At 40.3% G+C, this 11,918-nt stretch overlaps 1 protein-coding gene across 1 annotated transcript in view; it reads left to right on the top strand.

Annotated features, from left to right (window-relative positions):
* Positions 1-11,918, top strand: part of NRSN1 (neurensin 1) — an 18,626-nt gene that overhangs the window by 1,330 nt on the left and 5,378 nt on the right. The window contains exons 2-3 of the mRNA XM_007454517.1: positions 544-616; positions 6,073-6,270. Of these exons, the coding sequence (XP_007454579.1) occupies positions 6,082-6,270 (189 nt within the window). The 5' untranslated portion in view covers positions 544-616; positions 6,073-6,081. The remainder of the gene's footprint in view (positions 1-543; positions 617-6,072; positions 6,271-11,918) is intronic.

Genomic DNA, 11,918 nt, shown 5'->3' with positions numbered 1-11,918 from the left:
ATCGGAAGAAAATGGATATAGGAGTAAAAATCAACCTAATGAGTAAATCATCCAAAGAGCCTTAGTAAGTCTAAAATGCATGTAAATGGATCATAAAATACAATAGCTATAAGATTAATTTATTTTACACTATAATAGGACAGGCACCAAAGAGATCAAGTCTGGAGTATCTGGGAAGCAAGTCATCTTTTTCTTTACAATTTGTAAAACACAAATTGGTCAGTCTAGTTGGTATTATTGACTACATGGAATAGAATTATATAAAAATGAGAATATATCTGTATAATGTGTTATAGTTTACATAGCCTTTTTCATTTATATTGTCTCATTGACTCTATAAACTCTTATGAGAGCCCATTAAAAAGTTATAAAATATGTTATACTTTTGTAAAAAAAGAAAAAACTATCTTTGCTCTTGAACAGGAAGTCCTTTGTCAATGTTTTTGTCAATATTAAATGATTCTTTACAAGTTATAAAAATGACTTATGAAGTTTAGACTTTTATCTGGATCACATTCTGCAGAGATTTTTGTTCTTAAATAGGTTTGAAGAATGAGCCATTAAAAGGAAAGGTCAAAGAGTAAACAACAAGAAGAGGAAGAGGAGGATTTCAAAGGTAAGACTCAAACCTTGTCACATGTAAATTCATAAGCACCTTCTGGTCTGCACATCGATAAAGAAGAGGTTTAAAGAGAATATGGGTTCTCTTTCTCTTCTCATTGCGGTTTTGGACTTTATTTTACCTTACTTAAAAGTACATCTCAAAAAAAAAAAAAGTACATCTCAAAGGAGCAAAGTAATAAGATAATTGCATATCATTACCCCCTTTTTTAAAAATTAAAAAGTGGCTGCATAGCCACTGACTTAGAGGAAATAAAAACTCACAGTGCAGAGCCACAATCTCTACCACTATTCCAGGACAATAAAATATCTCTGAAATGGTTCATTGGTAGAAATACATTTTCAGGTTTTAAGGTTATGCTTATATAATTCCAGAATGCCTGATTTAAATATGAAAAAGCTGTTAGCAGGCTTTCATGCCTTTCTGCATCCACTCTTGAGTCTAACTGATTCTTTTAAGCGAATTGACCTTTTGGTGTAGTGTTGGATAAATGGTCTAAATCAGCTATGCGCCTATACCTTGCAGCACTGGCCCTGTGGAAAAGTGTCTCTAATGGGAACTTCACTCTCATTATCTCAGAATGATTTTATGCGAGAGAAAAGCAGTATGAAAACTTGAGTGATCTTTCAAAGAGAATAAATAGAACAGGGCCTGTGCCTGGCTTCACAACTGACTTACACATAGAGCCATGAGAAAACACTCATCCTTTTTGTGCCTCAGTTTTCTGCCTCTCTTCTCTCAAGGAGACCATGAAGACAAATACTGTAAAATCTCTGGTATTCTTAAGGTTTCATGAGGCATAAAGCCTTATTTCTATTTCCATGGCTATGAACATTTTTCAAGTAAAATAAAGAGTAACTGCTTCTATTAGACTGAAATTCAAATTTCCAACAAACTGATACTTTAGTGTAGTAGTACACATATAGATCATGGTAACACACACATGGGTTTGTTTGCTGAACAGAGTAATAATCATTCAAGGGATTCTCAGCATTTATACTTCTTCCTGCTGCAAATACCTCGTGCACTTACTGCTTCACAAGTGTTTCTTCTTCTAACCCAAGAGTCAACTGAGAGCACTCATCTTTGTAAGCACCGTCTCATGTAATATGGCATATAACCAGTGGTTTAAAAACACCGAAGGAAGGGAGGAATGAAAAATCAAGGACCACTCAGGCCATCATCCACACCAACCCATCTGGAACTCTGTACCAAGAAATTTCAAAGTGGTAAACAGGACAGAAAATGTCCTTGCCCTGGTGAAGTTTACAGTTTATCATGTACAAGGTCTATCAGACCATCAAGTAAACCACATAACAGAGGATCAGGTAATAACAAGTTCTATGAAGGGGAACAAATCTAGACAAGGGGATAGAGTGATAGAGGGCTGATATTTATTATGCTCATTGTAGAAAGCCTCTCAGAAGAGTGTGGGGGTTTGAATATCCATTTAATGTATAACTGTGCACGCGGTTTAGATACCATAAACAAATAATAAAAAGAAGAAAACTATGGATGGATCCTCACTTATCAGTACCCATAAGGTCCTTCAGGAAAAATGAAAACAATTCCCCCTTCATAGATGACCAAGTAACCAGACACTTATGCTGCTTGTGCTCCATCACGATGGCCATGCTGGCAGTGAAGATGCAACAGGCTCCACCAGAGGGTTTATAAAATGAAAACTCACAAGGACTCGTTTAAATACAATACTGGAGAATATGTTCACTCACCTCCCCCTATGCATGTACTTCCTACGATGTTAAGTCTTTCTCTCAAGAAAGGAGCCCTCGGGCTTCCCTGGTGGCGCAGTGGTTGAGAGTCCACCTGCCACAGAGGACATGGGTTCGTGCCCCAGTCCGGGAAGATCCCACATGCCACGGAGCGGCTGGGCCCGTGAGCCATGGCCGCTGAGCCTGCATGTCCGGAGCCTGTGCTCTGCAACGGGAGAGGCCACAGCAGTGAGAGGCCCGCGTACCGCAAAAAAAAAAAAAGGAGCCCCTTCAGGATCCATCACTAACAGCAGCCATAGATTTAACATTACTGTTTTTGCTGCCACTACTACACCTATTGAAACACAAACACCGCAATTCTCATGAAACCTTACTCATTAAATAAATGCTGAGGCAAGCTGAAATGCCTTTGCACATACCTTCCCTTTCTTCTCAACCCTGGTTTATCATATACTCATTGCCCAGCTTTTAAAGTGACTTTATGAAATGACCTCATGTATCCTCTTTATGATACTGGAGGTGTCAATCAACCAGGTAGATTCCAAATAACTGTAACATTTTCTATATTGGGACAAAAAGTTACCTATGAGGAATGTAACTCTGTTGAGTTTTTGCAAGTGCAAAATTTCTACTCTAAAATGTTATATTTTAAAATACATGTTCTACCAAGTGATCTGTCTCCTCTAACAGTGAATTCCAACAAATTATATGTTTGGAAAGATGTATGAAACCTCTAAGACCCCCCAGGGACTACTATTTTAGGCAACAAACACTATACTAAAATAACTTATTGAACAAATAAACAATACACAACCATTCAGTCTACTGAATACCAAGTAACTAACCTAACTAGTAGCTTATATACTCTTTTAAACTAAAGCTTCATGCACACTATAATAAAGCAATCTGACAATCAATCATTGAGAGGATGGGAGATGGGAAATCCCTAAACCCAGCTGTTTATCAAACAAAAATAATCGACTCATTCTGTAAATTCATGGCCAAAGACTCTTGAAAAATCTATGTCTAGAAGGAATTAGAGGTTATCTGGTCCAGCTATCTTATTTAAGGATGATGCAACCATAGCCCAGAGAGGTTACTGAGCTTACCTGAGATGTCAAAACCAGTAAGCTGCAGATCAAGAACTAGCATTAAAGCCCATTCTCTGCTCTGTGTGGTTATCACAGCGCAGGCTGTGTTCTTGTACTTTGTACGCCTGGAGGAGAGAATTAGATTTGTTGGGATTTCTCTTCTGGAATGTATCTAACATCACTAAAAATCCATTCTGACTTAGAGTAGAGCCATCTATCACTCAGGCTCAAAAGCATTTGTTTTATGACATTTTCTATCTCTTTTATGATTTTACCTATATTGTGTTAAACCAAGTTGGACTACTGAGTCTCATCCTATAAAGCAGAAACATTTAACCTAGTGTGCTGGAAACAAGCAGTGCAGGGATTGACTACAATATGTCACAAGGTCCTGCTCTACACCAAAGCTAAATCCTGAGAAAGAATGATTTTAGCATCTAAGGAAGATAACTCTTACTGTTGCTATGAGGGATTGTTTTTATTCCTATTTTTGTCCTTTTTTCATGTTAAAGTCTCCAATGCTTTATTGAAAACCTGAACATATATATTTGTATGAGTTGGTTCTGATTATGCAAATATATGATTCAATCTATACTCCTGTTTACTGTATTGTCATCTTTCATCTGCTCCCTGACTCATGATATAACCTTTAGCAGATGATTTTTCTTTGCCTCAGTTTCTTCAGTGACAAAGCAGACTTAGTAATACTAATCCCATTTCCCCTTGACTGAAAGTTTATTAGAATGTCTTAAAAGAAAGTGCCTTTAAAATTATTCTACTTGGATATCACTAGTAATGGGCCCTTATTAATCATCTTCTTTGTGTAAGCATTAAATAAAAGGTACTGAAAAGATCATCCTAGCATTTAAAATATGAAAACTAGGTTAACAAAAGAATTTGGTCCATCAGACATTGCAGCTCTAATCAGGCAAAGTCCCTTCTGAAATCTTGATTTTTTTATGAAATAATATCCTTCTGAAATGTTAAAAAGCAAAAAAACAAAAAAAAATTTCCTTCCCTGATCTCTCCTCCTGGGTGATTTCTTTAGATGGCAGCTGGACCTGAGACTGGAAGAAGTCACTAGGAGGTAGGCACTAAATGTAACATTGACCAACACTTTAAAAGATGAGGTTATCAGTCACCATCAGTTATACCTGTTTGCATCATTTTTCTAAGGTCAGGGCCATATTTTCCTGAATTTGACCACATGTTCTAACCAAAACCCACTTGTGGCTGAAGGCACACATTTACAAGATATTCTTAAGGGTTCACTTTGTGGCCATGGGACAGTGAGTCCCTGGGTTCAACTTTGACTTTAGCCCCATGATTCTATACAACCAAACTAAGTGGCCATAGAGGAACACTTGCTAGAATTTTAGATTAAGTTTTTCTTGTAGGTAAACATTACTACTTGGTTTCTTGGCAAGTAATTTAATACATTTAATATGTCTTCTTATTGCCTGGATTATAGCACAGGTCCTGAGAACCTGGGTCAGTGAGAAAATTATTCTCCTTCTATATTGTTCCTTGTTTTGTCATGTTGAGACAGGGAAAACTCTCTAGAGTTTAAAACTATGTCCACACAGGGAAAACCATCTAGAGGATAATTGAACAATCTAAAAAAGTACTTCACATTTCTAGCTACCTATTTATCTGCTTATATGGAGATCAGAAAACCAAAGAACAAACAGAATAACTGAGCATTCTCTTACTCACCAAAATTTCTGTCCTTCAGTAATTCCTTTTTTTTTTTTAACCATAAATTATTAACCACATGCCTCTAAGGTCAAATTAGATCAGATCAAGTTGAAACTACCATCTGAAGAAGGCAGAGTCCCAAACAACCCACCCAGAGCTTAGTTTCATTAAACAATTCTCTGAATTTTTTATTTATAGTAGACACTTAATGGGAAATAATAAAAGGCAGGTCTACCCTCTGCATTATGCTCTAGCATCCCACGTGGACAGATGTATCCACAAATAATGCCTGAAATATCTGGAGTTAGAGTCAGTGAGGTATCAATTACTGGTCAAGCCATTTGTGATAAAGCATGAAGCAACTTTTTAATAAAGCTTCTGTACAACTTGACAATTGTTAGAGCAAGATACATGAGATCCAAAGGCAAAATTTCAAATAGCTACGTAACACCATGTAGCTTCCACAAGGGAACATGGTTAAGCATTGAAGAGGACAGTCCAGGACAAATTCCATCTGTACCAAGTGAGAGAGCCTTTCTAATCCTTTAACATGGAAGTGTAAAGACTACTGGATTCTAAGAGATTAAAGATTTCTTGTCAAGATGCTGAAAATCTCAGCTTCTTTGTTGCCATTTCTCATGTGCTTCCTGCTTAAATTTTTGCATCATCTAAGTGAGCTGTACTGTTATGTCTCGTTTCATTTATGGAGAACCAGTTCTAGTCATTGAGTGTTTGGGATAGTTTTGCATTCAGTAGAGAAGAGCAGCTTGGGTTAAAAAGGCAGGTCTTTAAATGTGTCTTTTCTTGCCAGAAAAGAGCACTGTTCAAACAGGCTGACATTATTCAGCCTGGTTCTTACCTTTAATTTGCCTTTTGATCCTGAGGCCAGAGCTCATGTGGTTGATGCCTGTGGGTGCTGTCATTCCAGCTGGGAAGGATGAGTTCTTGCAGCAACGTCTGTGGGTCCAAGCAGGCACAGGCTGCTACCGAGGGCGGGTACCAGCGCTATGGAGTCCGGTCCTACCTGCACCAGTTTTATGAGGACTGTACCACCTCGATCTGGGAGTATGAGGATGATTTCCAGATCCAGAGATCACCTAACAGGTGGAGCTCAGTATTCTGGAAGGTAAGTAAAGAGCATGTGTTTAACTCAGGAAGTGGAGAAGTCATTTGATGTAGGAAATAATTCAGCTATAGAGAACTGAGAAGTCTGGGACTCTGTGTGTACATCCCCCTCAGTGACACTAAGTGCAGTTTTCTTCCTTAGGAAAGGAGACTATAACCCTTGGTCTGAAGAAAGCCTCTACACACAGCACAACTGTTGATTTGCAGGTTAAACATAAATAGATATAATTTCCATCGTTAATTATTATCTTTGCTATTGTTATTAATGTGCCACTAAATTCACCAACTATGACAGCCATATCCAAAGGCAAAATATGCTTTCAGCCTCCCTTAAGGTTTGGTAAGTGTCATTTGACAAATTACAATAATTATTAGAAGAAATAGTTGGATACTAGAGAGAGTTAATACTGAGACATAATACAGTGGTCAGTCTGCCAGCTCTGCCTCTCCTGGATATGTGGTCATGAGGCTTTATGAGCTTCAGCTTCCTCAAGTGGAAGGAGCCTCACTAGACAATAAGTTCAGTCATTCAGCATATAATTAGTGAGCACCTACTCTGTGCCAAGAAGTTGCAAAGTACCAGAAGTTAAAGTGGTAAATGGGAGAGAAAAAGTCCCTTGCCCTCAAGGAACTTACAATCTATCGTGGGAAACAGACCATAAACAAATAAACCACACAACAGAATGGTAGTGGCAAGTGCTATGAAGAGAAATAAATCAGAATAAGAGGATAGGGAAGGATGGAGAACTGGTATTTAGTTATGCTGATCACAGAAAGCCTTTCAGAGGAGATGACCTTTGAGCAAATACCAGGGAGTAAACCATAAAATTACCTGGCTGAAGGTCACTGTAGGCTGGGAAAACAGCAAGTCCAAAAGCTCTGAAATGGGAACACTGGTGTGTTTGAAAAATAGCAAGAGATCCAATCTGGTTGGAGAGGAATGAGAGAGGGGAAAGAACAGGTGATGGATTCAGAAAAATAACAGGACACAGATGATTTGTGTGGAGCCTTGTAGATGACAGTGAGGACTTCGGCTTTTACCTTGAGATCCATGGGAAGCCACCTGAACATTTCAAGCAGATGAGTGACATGACCCGACCAGTATTTTAATAAGATCATTCTGGCTACAGTATGGAAAATAAATCATAGGAAGGCAAGGATAGAAGCAGCTAGATTATTTAAGAGGCTGTTAAAGTATCCAGGCAAGAATAATGGTGGCTTAGATTACGGTGGTGTTAATGGAGATGGCGAGAAGTAGTCAGATTTAGCATAAAGTTTGAAGGCCAAGCTGTCAGGACATGTTGGCAAATTAGAAACGAAAAAAAGAAGAGTCAAGCATGACTCAGAGACTCGCAGCCTGAGCTCTTTAGTGGATGATGTTATAATTCACTGGGATGGAGAACACCAGGAGAGCAGTGGGATGGGTGGGGAGCCAAGAGTTTGATTTTGGCATTGCTACATTGGAGATGCCTATTAAACATGCAAGTGGAGATCTCTAGTAGCAATTTAAATATACTTCAGCTCATGAATTGGGAGTCGCTGATATATACAGTGTATATAAGGTACCAGACTAGACAAGATCACCTAGGAAGAGAGTATAGACATAAGAGAGAAGAGGGCATCGAATGTTCCAACATTTAGAAATCAAGAAAAGGACAAGGATGTAGGAAGGGCTACTGAGAAGGCACAGCTTTAGATGATGCCTCGGATTCCCTCCAGGTCTAATATTCTGTGTTTTGGAGGTTTCTGATCATCCCCAACTTTCTCCCGAAAGATCCCAGAAACTTTGACATTGATACCGACATAAATTTACAGTGTACTAGCAATAGAGTTTAACAAGAGGCAATGTAACATAGTGATGATTATGAGCACGGACTCTGTCCTCAGATTACATGGGTTCAAATCTCAGCTCTGTAACCTTGGGTAATTTAATTGACCTTAAATGAGCCTCTAACGGTGATACTTATAGTACCTACCACATAAGTTGTGAGAATTAAATAAGATAATAGATGCAAAGAGCTTAGAACAATGTCTGGTAGGCACTCCATAAGCACTTAATATATTAGCTCCTAGTACCAGATGTCATATGGAACATTGAGTTCTGAAATAGAAATAAAACTGGAAATCTAGTTAATAAATAAAATATTGGTAATATGGTTTGTCACTATGGATTACCCAAGACCTGTGTTGATTCAAAATCTTACTAGTGTCAGACACTCTGTATTAGAATTGGTCAAGCCAGCCTACTTATTCTGTACAAGTGTCACCTCTGATGACTCCATACTGGCCTGGACCAATGAAATACATAGTGAAGCTTGGCACGTCTTGTATTTACCCAGGTAAGTGGGTGGTTGCTTCTCTATATGTCAAAAAAACAAATATTTGCCTCACAGGTCTATTGTGCCAAGAGCCTAAAATGCCACTGACATACAGAATACTGCAAATGCTAGTGGTTCCAAAGCACTAGTAGTGATGTAAGTTGTGAAGCTATAAATCCATCAAATAATACATGGGTACGGATTTACAATAAAGAACTCTCAGTAAATTACCAAGCCTAGAATTCAGATTTCAGTATTTTCTCTCTTCTGTTTTACGCAAACAAGATCCAAAAGTATTTGTTCCCTGTTGTGCTGGACCTACTTCAGAGAATAAAACCAGGCAAAAGTCCATGGCCTCACAGAGATTATATTCCAGCAAAATCCAAATCTTAGGCTTACATCCTAACCATAAAACACTAGACTGGGCACTCAGAAGCCTACAGTCAACCTGAAAAACCAAAGAATTCACTGTCTTAGAGACCTCACCCCTACCAAGGAAATAAACCAACCATTCTTGGGTTTCCTCCTAGGGAATATAAGGGAACTCATGCCAACGAGCATATGAAGTGCTTTGAATCAACACAGAGAGAAGCACTGATTATGCACATGTTTCTATTATGATACTTTATGTTTTTTCTTTCATTTCAATCTGCATCTTGTAAGTGGTTCAAGATGTGGGCTCCTCCTTCCCTCTCTTCCACTATAGCATTGCTGAGGCCACGTGCGTCTCTCACTGTGGGCCACGCTCACAGAGCCTCAGGAGGACTCTGCCGCTGAGCCAGCTCCTTAGCAGTGGGCAGCAAGGAGGGGCTTAGTGAGAACAGGGATCGGAATCAAATGGGCCTGAGCCAGAAACTTTGCTCTACCACATGGACCGATGTAACCTTGCTCTCACAATGCTGTTCTTTCTACACATGTTTATATGTCCACTGTGCACAAGCCTCTGTGGTGGGCTCCGGGATTCAGTTGTGAACACAACATTGTTCTTCACCTGATGGAGTTCACAGTCAAATAAGGAAGGTAGATGTATACAGAGATTGTTACAATCCACCGTGCCAGTCGTTGCAGTACTTACTGGACAGACCTGATGCAGCCTGGGGAGGAAGTGACCCCACAGAAGAGTTCACAGGAACAGAAAAGCACTATAGAAAGAAGAGCATCGCAGAAGCTGCGTCATGAGAGAAGATGGCATGCTCAGGAGATGCTAACAGTTCACTGTGGCTGGGGTAAGAGTTAGGCATGGAGGACAAAGGCCAAGAGATGAACACGGTAATGTATACAAGAGCCAGATCACAGAGACTCAGCAAGGCTGTGAAGTAGAAATTTCTCCAGAACCTTCCTGCTTGATTGAGTACAGTTGAGTAGGTAAGATAATAAAGCTAGGCTTTCTTGGGAAGGTTGTCTCACAATCAGGTGTAAACAGCCCCTACACACACACACACACACACACACACACACACACAGTATTATACACATTCTCTGTGCCTCACAGCTTCTGGATTACTGCATGGTGGCCTCCGCCACTGCTAATTTACCTGCAACTGCTGCCATCTGCAAAAATCTATGTGACACAGTCCCACCTACCCCCCGCCACCCACTGCCTCTGCCCAAGGGCCTAACAGGCTGTGGTGGAGTTTTTCTTTCTCACCCTTGCACTTGACCTTGACTAAGACTGTTGCTACTTGATGGTGCAGCAGACAGCTGAAGTACGGCAGGTATGAACTAATGGGAGCAGAGTCTTCTTACCCCAGTCGTTCTTTCCTCACCCCAGGGTTATCCTCCTCCTTACCTTTCCCTCAACCAATATCAGAAATCTCCCAAAGGGTGTTAAATAGCAACAGCCAGGTACAAGGCAAGACCACTTCCTCCACAGACTTACTAAAAGTGAAAATGATGCTGGTACCTCTCTTTTCTCTCAAGACCCTCCTCCTAGCTGTCCCAATCTCTCCAGTTTCCCTCTTAAGCTAAGTCAGAGTTAAACTTACATCTTGGATTTCTCTTCAAAGTCTTGCTAGATATTAAGGAGATGGTTTTATTCTAGAAATGAATAAGGAAGTCCCTTAAGAGGAGAAACCATGTAGTATTATTTAAAAAAAAATTTCTCAGATGACACTTGAAAAATGGACAAAGGATGAGACTAGCCATGGAGACCATCAGAATGCTGTTGCAATGATCTGGGCAAGAGTTAATAATGCTCTGTTACCGTTAGAGTAGCTGTAGTGATGGAGAGACAAGATTCAAGAGAATTCTATGAGACAGAATCAATAAGATTTAATTATCCATTGACTACGAATGTGAGGAAGGACTCAGTGAATGGGCAGGTGGCAGGAAGGCAGAAAAACTGGGAAGGAAAGAAGAAAGGAACACCATTTTCAATATTTGGGTTTTGCAGAGCCTTTGGGACATTTTTGTGTAGATCCTCCCATTGGCTGTCATAAATGTGGGGCTACAGCCCAGGAGAGAAATCTAGGCTGGAGTTGGACATTTGGAAGTCACTGGTATATAGATGCGAATTGAAACTGCGGCCACAAATTAAACCATAGAGAGAACATATTGAGTAAGAGATGTGAGTCAGGGCTGGAGCCCTGGGGGACACCAATAATTTAAGAGTGTCTGGCAAAGCAGGTTAAGAGTGAATTGTTAAAGACAGAAGTGGAAGAGAGTTGTGTCAGCGATAACCATTGGTGAGGGTTTTAAGAACGCCTAAGTACTTAAAATCAATGACTGCAGAATATGCAAATGAAGAAAAGAAAAACTGGATTTGACAATTAGGAGGTCATCAGTGACCTCAGAGAGAGGGGTTTCAGTGAAATGGTGGAGGACTAGGCTTGGCTACCAAGGGTAGGAATGAGTTCAAGCAGTAGCTAGTGGAGGACACAGGGCTCTAGAATAGGTTTTGAAGATGGAAGCGATTGAATGTGCTGACAGGCTGGAGGGACAGAGCCTCTGTAAGGCAGCGGAGCCAACGCGGGATCCTGCTACCCAGGTGAAGGAGGGCTGTGGAGACTGTACCAGGTGACGCATATGTGGAAGGACCTGATCCCAGCCCGGCACTGGTCATTGCTTTGCAAAGCTCAGTGTCCCTACAAGCAGGTCAGGCAAGAGGGTCAGGACAGGTGAGTTAGAATCTGCCATCACTCTGGCAGGTGACAGCACTCTAAGCTCAGGTCCTGCTCAGGAGCGGTGGGCAGCAGCCCTCAGGGCTGATGGAGAAGAAGAAAAGCCAGTCTTCACTCTTGCTGCGCTTCTTCTGAATTTTACCTCTAACCCAGAAGGCTTCTTTCCCTTTTAGCTCCATCCAGCAATCTCCCCCCACATGCCGCTCTTCACT

The sequence above is a fragment of the Lipotes vexillifer genome, unplaced genomic scaffold (genome assembly GCF_000442215.2).
Source record: "Lipotes vexillifer unplaced genomic scaffold, Lipotes_vexillifer_v1.1 scaffold421, whole genome shotgun sequence".
Classification (NCBI taxonomy): Eukaryota; Metazoa; Chordata; class Mammalia; order Artiodactyla; family Lipotidae; genus Lipotes; species Lipotes vexillifer.
The sequence above is the reverse complement of the archived record's forward strand: the minus strand, read 5'-3'. Positions and strand labels throughout refer to the sequence as shown.